The sequence below is a fragment of the Tinamus guttatus genome, unplaced genomic scaffold (genome assembly GCF_059628265.1).
Source record: "Tinamus guttatus ecotype Peru unplaced genomic scaffold, ASM5962826v1 Tinamus_guttatus_pri_ptg000383l, whole genome shotgun sequence".
Classification (NCBI taxonomy): Eukaryota; Metazoa; Chordata; class Aves; order Tinamiformes; family Tinamidae; genus Tinamus; species Tinamus guttatus.
This window is the reverse complement of record NW_028288917.1, coordinates 2460696-2479587: the sequence shown is the minus strand read 5'-3', so window position 1 is coordinate 2479587 and position 18892 is coordinate 2460696. Positions and strand designations below refer to the sequence as shown.

General features: G+C 44.1%; 1 protein-coding gene across 1 annotated transcript; it reads right to left on the bottom strand.

Annotated features, from left to right (window-relative positions):
* Nucleotides 1-5033: 5033 nt before the first annotated feature.
* Nucleotides 5034-8668, bottom strand: LOC148593545 (uncharacterized). The gene is made up of 9 exons (XM_088530539.1): nucleotides 8297-8668; nucleotides 8099-8194; nucleotides 7759-7825; nucleotides 7479-7645; nucleotides 7195-7356; nucleotides 6896-7005; nucleotides 6242-6437; nucleotides 5886-6003; nucleotides 5034-5542 (listed from the first exon to the last, which is right to left on the bottom strand). Exons 1-9 carry the CDS (start codon nucleotides 8666-8668, stop codon nucleotides 5034-5036), a joined length of 1797 nt encoding a protein of 598 aa, XP_088386665.1.
* Between the last annotated feature and the right edge of the window lie 10224 nt (nucleotides 8669-18892).

Below are 18892 nucleotides of genomic sequence, written 5' to 3'. Positions count from 1 at the left end.
TTCCTTTTTTTCCTTTTCCACTCCTGTTCCTTTTCTGCCTCTCACCTTTGGTGTCACTTCTTTCTTCCCCATTTTCTCTCCTTTTCTTTAGCTTGCTTTCCTCTCTTGTTTTTGCTTTCTTTTCTTTCCTTGCTTTTAATTCTGTTTGTTTTTCTTTTTCTTACTTTTTTCTTTCCTTATTTTTTTTCCATCCATTTTGATCCTCTCACTTGCTCGCTTTTTTGCTTACTTGATTGTATGCCCTTGGGTTGGTTTCTCTTGCCTTTGTTTCCTTTGTTCTTTGCTTTATGTCTTCATTTTTTTTTGTGTCTTCCCTTCCACATTTCCTTTATCTTTATTTTTTCTCTTCCTCCTTCTTTCTTCTTCCTTCTTTGAGCACTTCTTTTGCATTTTATTTACATTTCTCTTTCCCTTCTCCTTTCCTAGTGGTTTTCTTCCCTTGCTTTTCTTTGGCATTCCTTGGTCTTTCAGCTGCTTTGCTGTCACTTTCTCCTTACACTGGACTTTTCCTCCATCCTTGTCTCTTTCTTCCTTTTCTTCTCCTTTCCTTTCTTCTCCTTTCCCTTTCCTTTTTCTTCTCTCTAACCATTCCTTTTCCTCTTTCTTTGCTTTCTTATTCCTCTTCTTTGCTCTTCATTCCTTTTTCTTTTGCTTTCTTTTTGGACTCCAATGAGGTCCATGCTCAGATGTTTTCAACAGCAAAACACAATGGTTGCTTTCCTTGCAGCTTTGGTATCTTCTTGCCTCCTAGAAGCTTTCCTTTTCTTTTCAGTCAACATCAGTGACTCTAATGGAGGATATCCACAGATAATGTTGCAGTGATTGCAGTTAGACATCACCTTTTGCAGAAAGAAAAACATAGGCCAAGACCTCTAAATGCATGGTTATATGAAAAGTGCATGTGCAAGACAGGCTTGGTGCTGGCTTTTCACAGAGCGTGCCACCTCTGTTCCCACGGAACCTCAGAGGAAATTGTGTTGGCTTAACTGGAGTGGTGACTGCAAAAAAAGTGGGACTGTCAGGGTATGCAGCCCATGTTGCTTCCGTTGAGGCCGTGCTAGCTTCTCGGCATGGAGGCGGCAGCCTGTGCTTTTCCTTTGCCCTGAGGCTTCAGCTCTCTGCAAGCAGACGCTACCCATAGGTTGGGACTGCACTTCTGCAACAGAGCGGCACTACATTCTGAGGGAGGGAGATCTGCATTTGTGAAGGGGGTTTGTCTTTCTTCACCATTTTCTACTTCCTTTGGTTTTCTTTCTTTTCCTTTTTTTTTCTTTCTTATTCTCTCTGCTTGTTTCCTTTTTTTTCTTTCTTATCATGCTTTCCAGGTTGTCCTTTCTTTACTTTTCCATTCTTATTTCCTTGGTGTCTCTTTCCTTTTTTTTTTTTTTTTTAATTGCTTCTCTCTTCCTCATTTTCTGTGCTTTTGCTTTTCTTTCTGTTTTTCTCTTGATTGTGTTTTCTTGTCTTTCCCTGATTTTCATCCATGGATACTTCTTTTTGCTCTTTCTTGTTTCTTTTCAACTGTCTTCTTTCCCTCCTTTATTTTCTCCTTTTTCTTTTTTTACTTTTATTTTTGCTGGAATTTTTTATTTTCTCCTTTTTTTCCCCACTCCTTTTGATTTCCATTATTGTTTCTTTATTTTTGCTATCCAGTTTCATGATTGCTTCCTTCTTACTTGCTTGCTTTCTTACTTTATTTCTTGCTTGCTTGATTATTTGCTTTCCATCTGGGTTGGTTTCCCTTGCCTTTGTTTTCATTTTTCTTTCCTTTATGTCTCCATTTTTTTTTTTTACTTTCTTCTTCCCTTTCCAAATTTCTTTTTACTTTTTCTTCCTTATCATGTTTTCCAGGTTGTCCTTTCTTTACTTTTCCATTCTTATTTCCTTGGTGTCTCTTTTCTTTTTTTTTTATTGCTTCTCTCTTCCTCATTTTCTGTGCTTTTGCTTTTCTTTCTGTTTTTCTCTTGATTGTGTTTTCTTGTCTTTCCCTGATTTTCATCCATGGATACTTCTTTTTGCTCTTTCTTGTTTCTTTTCAACTGTCTTCTTTCCCTCCTTTATTGTCTCCTTTTTCTTTTTTTACTTTTATTTTTGCTGGAATTTTTTATTTTCTCCTTTTTTTCCCCACTCCTTTTGATTTCCATTATTGTTTCTTTATTTTTGCTATCCTGCTTCATGACTGCTTCCTTCTTACTTGCTTGCTTTCTTACTTTATTTCTTGCTTGCTTGATTATTTGCTTTCCATCTGGGTTGGTTTCCCTTGCCTTTGTTTTCATTTTTCTTTCCTTTATGTCTCCATTTTTTTTTTTACTTTCTTCTTCCCTTTCCAAATTTCTTTTTACTTTTTCTTCCTTATCATGTTTTCCAGGTTGTCCTTTCTTTACTTTTCCATTCTTATTTCCTTGGTGTCTCTTTTCTTTTTTTTTTTATTGCTTCTCTCTTCCTCATTTTCTGTGCTTTTGCTTTTCTTTCTGTTTTTCTCTTGATTGTGTTTTCTTGTCTTTCCCTGATTTTCATCCATGGATACTTCTTTTTGCTCTTTCTTGTTTCTTTTCAACTGTCTTCTTTCCCTCCTTTATTGTCTCCTTTTTCTTTTTTTACTTTTATTTTTGCTGGAATTTTTTATTTTCTCCTTTTTTTCCCCACTCCTTTTGATTTCCATTATTGTTTCTTTATTTTTGCTATCCTGCTTCATGACTGCTTCCTTCTTACTTGCTTGCTTTCTTACTTTATTTCTTGCTTGCTTGATTATTTGCTTTCCATCTGGGTTGGTTTCCCTTGCCTTTGTTTTCATTTTTCTTTCCTTTATGTCTCCATTTTTTTTTTACTTTCTTCTTCCCTTTCCAAATTTCTTTTTACTTTTTCTTCCTTATCATGTTTTCCAGGTTGTCCTTTCTTTTCTTTTCCATTCTTATTTCTTTGGTGTCTCTTTTCTTTTTTTTTTTATTGCTTCTCTCTTCCTCATTTTCTGTGCTTTTGCTTTTCTTTCTGTTTTTCTCTTGATTGTGTTTTCTTGTCTGTCCCTGATTTTCATTCATGGATACTTCTTTTTGCTCTTTCTTGTTTCTTTTCAACTGTCTTCTTTCCCTCCTTTATTGTCTCCTTTTTTTTTTTTTACTTTTATTTTTGCTGGATTTTTTTATTTTCTCCCTTTTTCCCCCCACTCCTTTTGATTTCCATTATTGTTTCTTTATTTTTGCTATCCTGTTTCATGACTGCTTCCTTCTTACTTGCTTGCTTTCTTACTTTATTTCTTGCTTGCTTGATTATTTGCTTTCCATCTGGGTTGGTTTCCCTTGCCTTTGTTTTCATTTTTCTTTCCTTTATGTCTCCATTTTTTTTTTTTACTTTCTTCTTCCCTTTCCAAATTTCTTTTTACTTTTTCTTCCTTATCATGTTTTCCAGGTTGTCCTTTCTTTACTTTTCCATTCTTATTTCTTTGGTGTCTCTTTTCTTTTTTTTTTATTTTTTCTCTCTTCCTCATTTTCTGTGCTTTTGCTTTTCTTTCTGTTTTTCTCTTGATTGTGTTTTCTTGTCTTTCCCTGATTTTCATCCATGGATACTTCTTTTTGCTCTTTCTTGTTTCTTTTCAACTGTCTTCTTTCCCTCCTTTATTGTCTCCTTTTTTTTTTTTTTTTACTTTTATTTTTGCTGGATTTTTTTATTTTCTCCCTTTTTCCCCCACTCCTTTTGATTTCCATTATTGTTTCTTTATTTTTGCTATCCTGCTTCATGACTGCTTCCTTCTTACTTGCTTGATTTCTTACTTTATTTCTTGCTTGCTTGATTATTTGCTTTCCATCTGGGTTGGTTTCCCTTGCCTTTGTTTTCATTTTTCTTTCCTTTATGTCTCCATTTTTTTTTTACTTTCTTCTTCCCTTTCCAAATTTCTTTTTACTTTTTCTTCCTTATCATGTTTTCCAGGTTGTCCTTTCTTTACTTTTCCATTCTTATTTTTTTGGTGTCTCTTTTCTTTTTTTTTATATTGCTTCTCTCTTCCTCATTTTCTGTGCTTTTGCTTTTCTTTCTGTTTTTCTCTTGATTGTGTTTTCTTGTCTTTCCCTGATTTTCATTCATGGATACTTCTTTCTGCTCTTTCTTGTTTCTTTTCAACTGTCTTCTTTCCCTCCTTTATTGTCTCCTTTTTTTTTTTTTTTTTACTTTTATTTTTGCTGGATTTTTTTATTTTCTCCCTTTTTCCCCCACTCCTTTTGATTTCCATTATTGTTTCTTTATTTTTGCTATCCTGTTTCATGACTGCTTCCTTCTTACTTGCTTGCTTTCTTACTTTATTTCTTGCTTGCTTGATTATTTGCTTTCCATCTGGGTTGGTTTCCCTTGCCTTTGTTTTCATTTTTCTTTCCTTTATGTCTCCATTTTTTTTTTTACTTTCTTCTTCCCTTTCCAAATTTCTTTTTACTTTTTCTTCCTTATTCTTTCTTTTTCCCACTTCATTTGCATTTTATTTACATTTTTCTTTCCTTTTCCTTTCCTAGTGGTTTCCTAGTAGTTTTCTTCCCTTACTTTTTTTTTTAGCATTCCTTCTTTCAACTGCTTTGCCTTCACTTTCTCCTTGCATAGGACTTTTCCCTCATCCATGTCTCTTTCCTCTTTTTTCTTTTATTTTTTTTCTCTCCATTTCCTTTTCTCGTTTTCCTTTCTTTCCATTAAGCTTTCTCTTCTTTCCTCCTTCTTCTCCTTTGCTCTTCATTGCTGCTTTTTTCTTTCCTTTTGGACTCCAGTATTGGAGTCCAGCATGTTTTCATGCTGAGGTGTTTCCAGCAGCAGGCCACAATGGATACTTTTTTGATTAGTTACAGTGGTTACAGTTTTGATGTCTTCTCGCCTCTTACTAGCACCCCTGAAGCTTCTCCTCTTCCTCCTCTTCCTCCTCCTTTCCCCTCAGCGTGCCCAGATGTGAGAGCTCCCAGCCCCTGGTGACGCTCAGGGCCACCTCAATGCTGGCCCACGGGCACCCGGGCTCTGCTGTTCGTGCCCCAGGTGCGCCGTGCGAGAGCCCGGCTGGTGGCTGCTTAGGTGGTGGTGTTGTCCCACCAGCAGCAGGAGGGCATGGACGCAGGCCGCAGGGGCACGGTGGAGGTGCGCCGGTAAAAAGACAAGGCGCTGTCCAGGGAGCGCCTGGAGGAGGCTTGGGGAGGAGGGACGTGGGAGAATCGGGCAGGCACCATGGCAGGCTCCTTTTCTAGGGCCTCGTGCTCCAAACACAGCTCTTGCTGCCCAACTGCAATGCTATCTGCACTGATGCTCCGCTTCTGGCACCTTCTGCTGCCTTCTGGGCACTGCTGGATGGACAGCGCTGGCACCGAAAGGCTCCTGTCTGTCGTGCCCTGATCAAATTCCCTAGTAGGCAGCACTGGAGGGGCAGAGGTGCAAGTGGCATAAGCCCTGCTGCCACTGGGCCTTCTCCCATGGGGATGGCACTGCAGCTGCTGCTGCTGCTGCGTCTTGGAGGCTGGAGGGACACAGGAAGCTTCAGGCTCAGGGCTGGGTGAAGCACCTTCCTGAGCAGCTCCTGGGTGTCCTGTAGGCAGAATGAACCTCTTAGCTACTTCTGAGTGTTTCTCTGCAGGAAAAGGGGGCTTTGCTGGTGGGACCACACAGCCCCGTCAGATGGCAAGCTGCAACCTTAGGCCCTATGGAGGGGAGGAGCAGTTCAGGAGACACAAGAGGCCCCACAAAGGACCAATATCCTGCACGGGAGGAGGGCAGTTGTAGCCTCTAGTGAACAATGCTGCAAAAATCTGGGCCCTACCACGGTTTAACAGCAGGGAGGCCTGTGTAACATGGAGTGTCGTCTTCAACTTTTGGCAAGTGCTGCCAGATTCAAGCACTGCCATGAGCCATTTCACCCTCTGCATGCATACCTGCGAAGCCGCCGGTGTCTTCGGAGAACTGCTCAGGAGAGGAGATGCCTGGAAAGGCCGGGTCCTCCCCGAATATCGCCTCGCAGTTATCAATGAGCACCTCCACCAGCACTGCCACCTGCACACAGAAACCCTGGGTGTCAGGCAAAGGGCTCCAAAGGCATCAGCAGTGCTCGCTGCTCCCCACTGATGTCTCTATCCCCAGGGCTGTAGCTCTACGGCTGCAGCTGCATTAAGAGCTCTGCCTGTCGGCTTGCGCTTTGCCAAACAGAGTTGACTTTTGCAAAGGCCGTGGGATGTGTGGGCCCGGCTGAGCTGCGGCCAATGCGGGAAGCTCCCTGGCATCTTCCACACACCTTGTTGTTGATCTCAATCTGCTGCTGGAGTGGCACAGTGCTGTCCTGGCCTGGGCCCAGCATGCTTGGCCCAATGCAGATGGCCAGGTTCCTGGAGGTCATTTTGTTGTGTGCTGAGCTCTGGCTGATGTGCTTGAGCACAAGAAGCAAGGTCTTCAAGAAGAGGTGGTTGGCTGGAGGCAGTTGCTCAGCCACCCTGTGTGAGCACAAACAGAAGGTACCCTGACGTGAGAAAGCAGTGCCCAGTTCTTGCTGGGAGCAAGGAGTCTCAAGGAAATTCCCACATATGGTGCGTCCTGCACAGAGAGCAAGGCCCCTGCTTTCTCTCACTGCTTTACGCATGTCCTGGGGAGAAGCCTCCAATGGCAGCTGAGCAGCTGCTTCAGTGCGAGATCTGCAAGGGCAAGATCTTGACTCCAAGGCAGGCCTTTCTGCAAGGCACCTGCCCTTCAGGACATGGGCAGTGTGAGGAGAGGTGAGGTTTTCAGCACATGACAGACTTTGCAAAGGCCCATGAAAGCCTGGGGCTCTTTTGTGTAAAATCAGCACTAGCTCACAGAAACGATGGGTCTTTGCAGGAGCCTGCCCATTGCCAGAGAAGGTGCTGAGCTCTCCTGGACACTCCCAAACGCTGGCACTGCCTACAACACTTACTCTTTCAAGTCTTCAATCTGTTCTTCCTTGCTTCCCTTATCCAGAGCCAGCATCCAGCTGTCGTACAGGGACACCGAGAGGAGCATGGAAGGGATGCTGCGTAGAAAATCCTGCAAGACCAGGATATAGAGAAGAGGCTTTGGACATCTGAGCCCAGAGGGAGCCTGTGCAGCGTTTGGGCTCCCTAGGAGGCAGCTGGCTTTGAGCTCCCTGCTCTCCAAGGAGAGCATGACCACTGCATAAGCAGTGGGCAGATGGGAACAAGGAGCAGGAATGAGCCGCAAGGCACAAAAGTTCACCTTTAAGAGAGCAGCCAGGAGGTGCACTGGCTGACTCTCGAGCTCCACCCTGCCTCCCTCATTGAGGGCTTCCCTGAGCTGCCGGCGATCTCTCTCGCTGGCAGGGATCCGGAAAATGCCCTCTGTGGTGGGTCCCTCCCGGTACAGAATTGCCAGGAGGTCCTGCCGGGAGAAGCAAACACAAGGGATCCTGGAGTGCACAAAGGCCGCTAGTGATGGGAGCTGGGCCTTGCTGCAGGGCAGCGTGTGCGCAGGCCAAGTCCCCAGGGGCCCAGCTGCCCTACCTGGACGGGCTGGGGCAGGCTCCCCTCTGCCCCACAGAGCCTGTCCAGGGGCTGCCCGAAGAGAAGGCTCCGGGCAACCGGCACCTCCGGGCGCTTCCCGCTGGCCGAGCTGCGGTGCCGCACAAACGGCCAGGGGATGGACCTCCTCTTCTGGGGAGGTCCAGGAGCTGCGAGCAAGGGGAATGCAAGCGTCAGCCTCCAAAAGCAGGAGCAGCACTGTGTGCGCGCAGGACGCTGAGAGAGAGGGCAGCTGCCCCGCTGCTCTCCCCAGCTCACTCACCGGGCGCTGGGCAGGGTCCCTCCTGAGGAGCTGCGGTGACCTCGGCAGCTCCTTGTGTGGGACCAGCCTGCAACAAACGGCCCCAGGTCACAGAGCCACCCACAGCAGCCAGGGCTGCAGGGGACAGGCTGAGCCACAGCCCCTGGGTGCTTTGGGGGGTTGCTGGGTGCCGAGAGGCTGCAGGCCCTGGGCACGGGGTGCCCAAAGGCGGCCCCGGGCAGGGGCTGCCCTCCCGGGCTGCCTCCAGCCTGGGCAGCTCCTCCCAGGCTGCCCCGTTGGGCTGCGGCCGCTGTCCCCAGCCCTTCGGCCCCTGACACCTCCCCTCCGCAAACACAGATACCTGCTGGCAGCACCCGCAAGGGCCAGGGCAGCGGGAGCAGCTGCTCTCCTCTGCCGAAATCAGCGCCTCAACGGTCCGGGCGCTCAGCGACGCCGACTGCGCAAGAGAGCAGAGGGTCAGCGGGAGCTGCTGGGCGCAGGGGCTCTTCCCCAAAGGCCAGGGTGGTCAGAGCACAGCGGGAAGCCCAGGGGCACTTACGGGACCGTGGGCGCTGATCACCTCCCTGAGGAGCCGTTCAAACGAGGCCAGGCGGGTGACGCGGGCCCCCTGGTCTCCCCGGCTCCTGCTGGGCACAGGGCAGCCCCCAGGGCAGAGCTGGGTCACTGCCCGGCTCTCTGCTCGCTGCGCGCACAGCAGCGCAGCCCCTCCAGCCACCCTCCCCTGAAGACCTGCCCACAGCGCTGGCCCGCGGGCAGCACCGCTCTGCACGGCTCCGGCGCTGCTGCCTGCGCCCCCTCCGCGTGCGCAGGGCCCAGGGCAGCTCTGCCCAGGAGCTCCCTGCGCCCCACCACAGCTCCCCGGCAGCTCTGCAGCACCAGCACCCTGGACACCCAGTGCCGCCAGTGGCATCACTGCCCGCAGGCCTCACCTGAGCGTGGCGCTGAGCCACGACTCCTTCACCTCCTGTGACCTGCAGCCCACGGGAGAGAGAAGGCTCAGGGCCCATCCTCCTCCTCCTCCCGCTGCTCTGCAGAGCCACAGCTCCCCAGGCCCCACACTCACCGAAATGTGACCACACAGCTCTTGCTCGGCCACACGAGGAGGAGGCTGTTGGCACATTTCAGGCCAAAAGCCTCCTCCTCCTCTTCCCCTCCGTAAGCCGCCTCCTCCTTCCCGCAGAGCACCCAGAGCTCGCTCAGGGGCACCTGGCGCTTGAGCAGGAAGGAGCCGCCAAGTCTGTGGGAGGAAGAGCAGGGAGCCCCGTGGAGGTGGTGTCGTGGGGGCAGCCCCAGCTGCCCCCCAGGGCAGAGCCATTGCCCAGGCAGAGCCTTGGAGTGGCCACCCTGAGCCTTGGGAGGTGAAGGCTGCTCGGGAGCTGTGCTTGAGGATGGCAGATGGAGGAGCCAGCCCCTTTCCTCTTACACCACCCTGCATTCAAGGGCAAGTGCATCCCTCCTTGCAACATCAGCACGTGCACGCAGGGGGTCTGCAGGTATTTGGAGCATGAGAGCTCATCAGGAGCCCGGACATCCACACATAGCACAGGGAGGAAGGGCTCATCCTGGGGTCCCTCCAAGAGCCTTTGGGCTCCTTGAGGCTCCAGCGGAAGCAGGAGCGGGTCCTGGGGCTGCTGGCAGGGGCAGTGGTCTGGGCCTGGGGGGCAGGGGTCCTTGTGCTTACTTGAATTTGGCGAAGGCGACGGCATCGGGGAAGAGCAGGAGGTGCCTTCCCTGCGTGCGCTGGTGCCGCGTCACCAGAGCACGCTCAACCCGCAGGAGCTGGTTGCTCCTGGGAGTGGAGCCAGGGGCCCCGGGCCAGGCCTGCGAGCTGGGAGCGGGGCCAGCAGAGCCCCGCACACCGCAGCACGTCTGCCCCATGGCGCTGCCGAGGGCCAGATGACAATGCCAGTCAGCGCCAGGAGCAGAGCAGGCCTGGGTAAGCTGGGACCACTGACCCCGTGCTCTGCTGTACCAGCTAACTGGGAGCCCACGTCTCCCAGCTACCTCGCACTGGTACAGCTGCGCACTGGGGCACGGGCGGGCGCTGGCGGCCAAGGCCACCTCCGTGCCACTGACGCCCGTTGTGATGCCACAGCCACTCTGTGATGCGCTGGTGGGCAGGGGCTGTGGGGGCACAGGGCAGCCTGCCTGTGTGGCTGCAACGTGCCCTGCACAACTAGACAAGGGCTGGAGTTGTCAAGTAGGACCAAGGCCCACATGGTGCCCCCAAAATGCCAAGTTTCACACCTCCTCTGCACTCACTCAACCCAGAGGTCAGCCTCTCTTTAGGTGTCTAAATGTGGCAGGAACATGGGAAAGGGCAATCCGGTCTCCAAGCACACTCAGTGAAGCTGTTTAGAGAATGATTTTCTTGGCTAAACAGCAGGACTGCTATTCACTTGTGATGCAGCAGAATCACAGAATCATGGTTGGAAAAGACCTTCAAGGTCATTGAGTCCAACTGTAAACCCTTCAACACTCTACCTGCTAAACCATGTCCCTAAGTGCCTCATCCACATGTTTTTTGAACCCTGGCAGGGAAGGGGGCTCCACCACTTCCCTGGTAACCTGTTCCCATACTTGACTACTCTTGCCATTTAGAAATTCTTCCTAATGTCTCACCTGAATCTCCCCTGTGGCAACTTGAGGCCAGTTCTTCTTGTTCTCTCTGTAGTTATTCTGGAGGAGGGATTGACCCTGCCTCACTACAACCTCCTTTTGCTGCAATTTGCTCTCTTAAATTAAGAGGACAGTAGGAAGGGCTAGTGCTGGGGCCCCTCCAAGGGCCTTTGGGCTCCTCAAGGCTCCAGTGGAAGCAGGACTGGGCAGGAGCGGGGCCTGGGGCTGCTGGCAGGGCCAGTGGTCTGGGCCAGGAGGGCAGGGGTCCTTGTGCTTACTTGAATGTGGTGGGGACAGAAGTATTACAGCTGCATGAGCAGATAACTGGAGAAATAATGGATTATTCTCTGGATAACGGGAGAAATAATGGGTGGAGAAATAATGGATTAAGATATAATGGGGAAATAATGGCCCCAATAATGAATTGCTGGGAATACAGTGGCAAGAAAGGAAGTAGTAGGAGCGTGTGAGAACTGCTCTTCTCTGTGAGTTCTGCTCCTGGCAGAAGAAGAAAGAGGAGGAATGACTTCATTAGGTTTGGTCTTTGATGAAAGATGTCAGGCCACATTTCTAAGTTGCTCTCTGCTTATTAAAATGACAGTTTGGATGTTCTTGTTGAATGATATGAAGCACGTTTCAGGAATGGTTCACTATCTCATTTTTGACTATGAAACTTGTTTAGTATTACTATGCCATTAGTCTCTTATTCTAGCTAGTGAATAGTTCCGCTGAAGTCCAACATTTGTAAGTCCAATTTGGGTATCAGCCTTGGACTTTACTGGGACATGACTTTTCATGCTCAAGACCTTGAAAAATTCTTGGGCTTTCAGATCTCTCTCTCTCTAGTTTTTTCCTTAAAGCTTATTTCATCATATAGCAACCCAACAGAACCTCAGTTTAATTATGATTTTAGTATTTTAATATTTATTTTCATTTACACATTTGATTCAGTGCTATTTAAACTGTTGATTGCTTTCAGGGCTTCACTAGTAAAGCCAAGAGAATTTTAACAACAAGTTCAGTGGGTGTAAGATCATACCTTCAGTGAATAAATAATTTTGCTTTCAAACTAAGTTTTTCAACATCCTGAAAATGTTCTAATGTCAGACTTGTATTACTCTCTTCTATTAATATTCATTAAGAACTGAAGGAGACGTCTATTCAGTTCCATTGGGGTTTAGCTTTTACTTTTGTGTTCTCACTGAAGTTTCTTTTAATGTATTCTGAGAAGTGTTTGGTAACCTTTCTGTTCTTTAGTTGTGTGTAAGCTTTTACTCTTCTTCTTCCACAGAAATCACTGTCTTGTTCTGAATGTATTTTTGCTGTTTTCTGTCATATAGCAGACCTTCTTTGTAGCTTGTTGAGTCTGAGTGAATCTTCTGCTCAACTTGAATGAAAGTTGGAACAGAAAATTGGAAAAATACACCAGAGTAATTGCATCCATTTACAGTTCAGCTTCCAGTAGTTTTGTTGCAGTGAGAGAATAGGGATGTGGTGACAGTGTTAGACTTCTTGCAGAAAAACCGCCTGAGACTTAAGCATGATGCATTCACTTCATTTCTCTTTCTGTGGCAAACAGAAGACAGAATCACAGAATGCTTAAGGTTGGGAGGGACCTCTAGAGATCATCTAGTCCAAGCCCCCTACTCCAGCAGTGACACTGACAGCACGTGGCACAGGGTGGCATCCAGGTGGATTGGAAGATCTCCAGAGAAGGAGACTCCACAACCTCTCTGGGCAGCCTGTTCCAGGACTCTGTCACGCTCACAGTAAAGTTCTTCCTCACATGGAGGTGGAACTTCCTGTGTTTCAACTAATATCTGTTACCTCTCATCATGTCACCGGCCACCACGGAGAAGAGCCTGGCCCCATCTTCCCTATAATTACCCCTCAGGTATTTGAACATGTTAATCAAATCTCCTCTCAACCTTCTTTTCTCCAGACTAAACAGGCCCAGCTCACTTAATCTTTACTCATATGACAAATGCTCCAGTCCCTTAATCATCTTCGTGGCCCTACGCTAGACCCTGTCTAGAAGCTCAATGTCCCTCGTGCTGGGGAGCCCAGAACTGCACCCAGTGCTGCAGGTGTGGCCTCACCAGAGCTGAGTAGAGGGGCAGGATCACCTCCTTCGACCCGCTGGCAATGCTCCTCCTGATACAGGCCAGAATGCCATTGGCCTTTTTGGCAATGAGGGCGCATTGCTGACTCATGGTTAGCCTGTTGTCAACCACGAGACCTGCAGTAAGATATTTGTTTTCTCAGCTACTAGCATCTAAAGTCACTGTCTTTTTATTTTATCCCCTATTTTTGTATTAAAATTTTGCCTGCAATTATGGTACACTTATATTTGCACTGAATGACTTTGTAAACAATTCCCCTACTGAAGTATTATTACATGCTAACAAATGTGTTAAAATACCATTTTAGCAACTACTATGAATATATTTGGTAAACATGTTGTTCAAGATAATTCATAGATTATTCTGAAGTGATTGAAGGAGTAAGTTTTTTTTCTAGGATTGCTTTATATTGAATTAATTAATTAATTAATTTAAAACTTTATTCCGTTATGCCATCTCCATGCATGTTACAAGATAAGAAGGTAATCAGGAGTAGTTAGCATGGCTTCACAAAGACAAACTTATGCTTAACCAACCTGATAGCCTTCCTACATGGCATGACTGGGTGTTTGGAAGAGGGACAAGCAGTGGCTGTGGTCTCCCTTAACCTTAGGACTTTCCACATTGTCCCCTGTGACATCCTCAGTGATAGGATGCAAGAAAGGCCACTACTACATTTCTAGGAAGATTTCAGGACAAAAAAGGTATGTGTGGTATAGGTTTATATCTGGTCAGGAAAAGATAAGCTTTTCCAAGTACTCTGACAGTGGCGGATCACATATTTTACAAATGGAAATCAGTAAATGCCTAAATATAGGGTTTATAGGGTTTATAGATTTAATTCCTAGTCAGATGCTTAAAAGTTAGCTGTGGCAAGGCAAAAATTTCCTGGTGAATCCAGGCCTGAGGCTTCCTGCCACATTCAGAAATTTCTCAAGAGCTGAGTATTCCTGCAAGTTTGAACTAAAAATGAGAATGTTCAGGGTATCCATTTCAGGTTGCAAATGAAGTGAATTTTATGTCTTTAGAACTCAGAAGAAACTGTATAGGATAATATTTCTGAATTTTTTATAAATTTTAGATACTCAAAAGCTTTGTTCATTTGGGATATTTTTACAGACAGTTAATAACCGTGGCATTGGTATAAAACAAAGATGAAACTCTTGATATTTTGCATAACTAATTATGCCAAGAATAGCAAAGAAATAATGTTTTTGCAGTGATTAATGTAGGTCTGATGGTTGAGATCTAAAAGAGGAATCTCTTTTCACCTTCCAAAGAACCACAGCAGGTTTTGGAGTCCGGTGTGAGCTCTGTTAAAGAGATAAATGAGGTTCCGATATGCAATCATGGAACTGACTCATTATTTTGCCTTGGCCTGATAGTCACTGACCTGTCAGCTGAACCTCTCAGTGTCACCAGTCTGTCCAGATGTGCTCATCCTGGTGGCTTCTGCCACCCTGGCTGGGAAGACTGGGTTTTCCTGGGTTGTGGCCATGGGAAGGTCCCATTCATCCTTTTTTTGTGTTCTTGATAGCCCCCTGATTGAGAGGGAATGAACTTTAAGAGTCATTTTTTAAGAAGAAAGAGGAGGCAATCTACAGTTTTTGAGATGCAGACAAGAATAATTTTGAGCAATCTGAGAAACAAGAGTGTGTTCAATGATCTCCCATAGGTAGGAGGGCATTGTGTTGTCCTTCATAACCAGAGAGGTCAAAGTCCAGAAACAGCAGATTAAGAATCACAAACTGGGTGCAAGGTGTTACTGCTGGAGATGGAGAGGAACCTGTGGTCTTACAGAAACCTTCCTAGGAAACTAGAGAAGAGTATTGCAAAACCCCTTTTACATCAGAATTAGATGTTTACTCTTGCTCTGTTTATATATCCTCTTGTTTCTCTCTTTAATATAATACAGTTTACAATGACAAATGATTCATTTCTGCAAGTACGAAGCGTAATTTACTGAAGAGTCAGAAGCCTAATTGAATATTCTAAATCTTCTGGATGGGAGTTTGAAACTTTTTTTTTAATGACTTCTAAATTTGAATAAAGCTGGTTTTGCCACTCGTAAGCTCCAAATCGCATAACTCAAGTATCAGGGACACTCTGGTGTAGTGCTGTTTCTTCTTTTTTTTTAATGGTAATTTCTGATTCAAGGGTTCTGAGAGTATATCCTCATTTTTACATGGCTGATGTTTAAGGGCAATAGACAAGAAGCCAAAGTTAACATATTCAGATCTGCTTTATTTGTAATAAATTGCAGAGAGGTTAATGACTTACTTGGGCCAGAATATTTTGACATTTTGAACATTAATCAATATTTTTGTGTTAACAGCAAGTGATTTTGCTATACTAATGTTGCTGTTACTGATGCATGGTAATTGGTTTCATCACCACATGTTAAACAGATGATTTTCACAAATCATAAAAGCAGCATGTTTTAGTTGTGATACAATGTGGACTGAAACATTGCCAAGAAACAAGAGTAATAATTCATAGTTCTAGTGTATACATTTTCTAGGTTTTGTATCATTAGTATTGGAGATAAAACTGATGTCTTAATTTCCATCATGCTGCCACGCTTAGCCCTATAAAGTCTTTGTCCTTTGAGGGATAAATTAAATCCCAGTAAATACCCACTACATACTTTCATTGCCCTCTTGGTGCTCTATATATTTCTTATTGCAAAACATTGGTTGGTGGGTATAAAACTGCTCCATATTTCCCTTTGCATCAGACTTAACCTACATAACTTCACAGAATGAGCCTTTCCCCTTCACTCAAAATCACTTGTGACAGCAAATCTCACAAGAATTTCCGTAAAATGTTATGTGTGTACCAGATGTGATAGAAAGGTTTTACAGTAAGGTTATCTAACTATACTAGCATTTGCCCTTTAAAAGATTTTGGCAGTAAAGGAACAGTTATGAACTTATTAATAATTATAAAATATAATTGAGTTATATTTTATTAATAAATAAAATTAAATAAAAATATATAAATAATTTAATAAAATTAAATATTTTATTTGATAACATATTTAAATAAAAATATAAATAAATATATATTTTATAAAACCAATCAAGCAGAAAAAATAGACTGCCACGGCTACATCTCTTATGTGCATTTAATATTTTCCATAATGATATATAAACTTCTTACAATGTCTCTTCAGAAAAGTTCCTCGAGGGAAGAATGTAGTAATTAAGGTAGGCAAAAGAAATCTTAATCAAAGAGTGCAAATGAATAGAAGGCACGAGTATGAAATAGTTTTCTGGTCTATTATGCAATAGCAAAACTGTAGGAAACAAGGAAGGAAGTCATGACAGCTTAATCAGAAAGGAAGCAAAAACAAATTACTTGCAGGGAAATGTGGAAGGATTTCAATGACTTCCTCCTGGGGAAGACAGCAGCCGTCTTAAGTAATAGAAGTTGTAGATTAAAGTAGGGCCAGTGCAATTTTTTTTTTTTTTTTTTTTTTAGAAAAAAGGTAGGAAAAGGAATTACTGAGTCTATTCAACTATCAATATGGGGAACCAAACAATGTGATTTACAAGAAAGTTCAGCATAAAGTAACAAGAACCTTGCCCTAATACAATGCACCAATTTTAGGATGAGGGTTCAGAATAAGTCTCTAAATGTGGCATAAACTAAAGCCTCGGTGTTGTAAACGGTGTTGTTTGAGCTAGATCTTGCCTACTGGTAAACTAGCCTGAGTCAACACAAGCACAAAGCTTGGTATTTTGTTCCTATGGATATGGTGATCTGTTGAACGGGGCTGTGGGATCCCTAACAAGGGACAGCTCTTGCACACATTGCTTTTGGAGATCCAGAGTCAAGCAGGATGTGCTTTGTCAGATGATGAATGGAGTAGTGTGATACTGAAGAGGCTATTTAAGGATTACTGATTGTAAATCTCTTCCGTAGGTGACATTACCTGGCAATGGGGAGGGAGTTTCAGTGATGCCTGTGGTATGTCAGGGACCAGCACCACTATTCTCTTCATTCATTATTATTATTAATCTGTTATTATTATGACTATTATTTAACTTACCCTCTCTAGTTTCTCTTGTATTTTTTTTTAAATCACGTCTGCAGGTTCCATCCTGTTTGGTCATACAGAAGCCTCCTTTTATCTTAAGATTCCTCCTTTTTATCCCAATATTTCCATGCTGCTGCTGGTGGACTCCTAGCAGAGTCAAATGTAGGCTATTGTTTTGTTTTGTTTTGTTTGTTGGCACAGAGTTCGCTGGGAGCTGTGAGATCCCATGGGAGTTCTTTCTTTCAGGATCACCTGGGCACTTGTATTCTCCAGGATTCCCTGTTCATCTGACTGTACTGTAAGCAGTGCGCTTGGCTCTGTCTGCATTCCTGTATTTGTCCATGTGTCTCCAAGGACTAGAATGTTGTTTCATGTCCGCTGGAGATGTTGTCGCCTTTGATTACTAAGAAAGCATATATTTATCTTGTATAGCAGCAATTTTTCCTCCATGGTGCATTGAACACTTCTTCAAAAGGAAAAAAAAAAAAAAAAGGAAAAAGGATATCTTTCAAGTAAAAAAGTCTTTTTTAAAAAAAGGTGTGTTTCATTTTTTCAGGACGTTCAGAATGATGTTTCTAATAATTCCAACTGATTCCCAGACTAGTCAACACACAGCTGTTGCAAAATAACTTCCTTTTTTAAGGAAAAATGTTCCATGAAGCATCAAAGTAAATTGTAATTTGATCGGATCAGACTCTTTTGCTGTTAGGATAAATAAAATGTAGCACCAGAAATCGTATGAGGGCATTATTTTTTGGTTGCATGTGAGAGCTTTACTTTTCAGTTGCTGTATATTAAGAGAGAAACAAAAAGTTAGATTCTAACCGTATCTGGGTTCTGAAATGCATTTTGCATATGAAACTTGTCTTCCTTGCTTTCCACCACCTATTGATAAATGTGCTAAGATTTCTTGTGAGCACGCCAACGTTGTCTGCTGAGCACATTGTCACGAACAGTTAGAAAGGCTAGCATGAAAATTGAGAAAAATAGTGTCTCTCAAATAGTTTTTGTCCTTTTACACTGCATAGTGTAGAGCTGATCTAAATATTTGTATTAATTTTCCTTTGTTTACAGTTAGACATTTTTCTTAAAAGGCAGATCTTGACTGTTCTCTAGTCCTACTGAGGTATTGCAAAAATACTGTTAAACAAATAGACTGCTCTGGGAACTGCTGCCTTCTTAGCTATTAGCAGCATTATAATGTAGCAGTCCATTAACCTATTAACCACTCTATATTATGGTATTCCAGAGCTGCTCTGGTCTTGATTTAGACAAGCAAATAAAGCATGCAGCATGTCCTGAAAGCCATTACAAAGCCATTATATGTGAACAGCTGGGGAGAAAATTCTAAAGCTTATTCTTTCTTTATCTGATCAGACTTGTGAGGACAACAGTCCCCTTTCCCTTGCAGGTGGGACTGTTAAGGTAGCAGTGAATAAGGTGTCAAAATACCAGTGGGCACCAGCTGGTCTCTTGAAGACCAGTGATATGTAAGACTTCAAAGGTTTAACATGTCTCTGAAATTCTTCTTGGTATGGACATAAAAGTCAGTGAAAATGTATATTGTAACCGGAGAAAGGACTCAAAAAAGTACACAAAAAGCTTGTCTATTTTCCATCTCTGTCAGTTGGCCTAATAAAAGATGTTACGTCTGTTTCCAAACCTTGCCTCCTGTGTAGATTAGGAGGTTTTCAATAGTTTGACCTAGTTTCATAGAATTTGTTATCAGCAAAGTTATTTTCAGCTCTGCAGATGGCCTGAATTCCACCTGACCTACAACTAAGATGAGCAGAAACTGAACTATTCCAGTGCTGTTATGCTGGAGTTTCAACTCAGTATTGTTTATGTACTGAAAAACACCACAGTGTTTCCTTTAGAAAGCAGTCAGTGATGTTTTGCATTATCAACATCTGTCTTAGTCGCAGTCATTTCTGTTGCAGTCTTATTGTGCAACTGAACCATATAGTTCAGCTATGCTATAGTTTTTATTATTTCAGTTAAACAAGGCATCAAACTGATCAAATGAACAATAGAAAAAGCAGCAGGACTGTTATTTGTTAATCTTGTTTTGTTGTATGATAAAATAATTGAGCAATTGGAAATGATCTTTTTCAACATCTTTTTTTCTAGCTCTTGTCCCTGTACTTGAGATCTTATAAGAATACACATGATGAGATATTCTCCTACTTGATTCACATTTATTATTCCTTGGAATGAAAATTAATCACAGGTTGAAGCTTGGTGCCTGGACATTTCAAGATTACCTGCCAACTATTTTTATTGTTGATGGTTGAGCCACACTGTAGTACATCATTTATTTTGTAATGTGTTTTCTCCTCTGAAGGAAAGT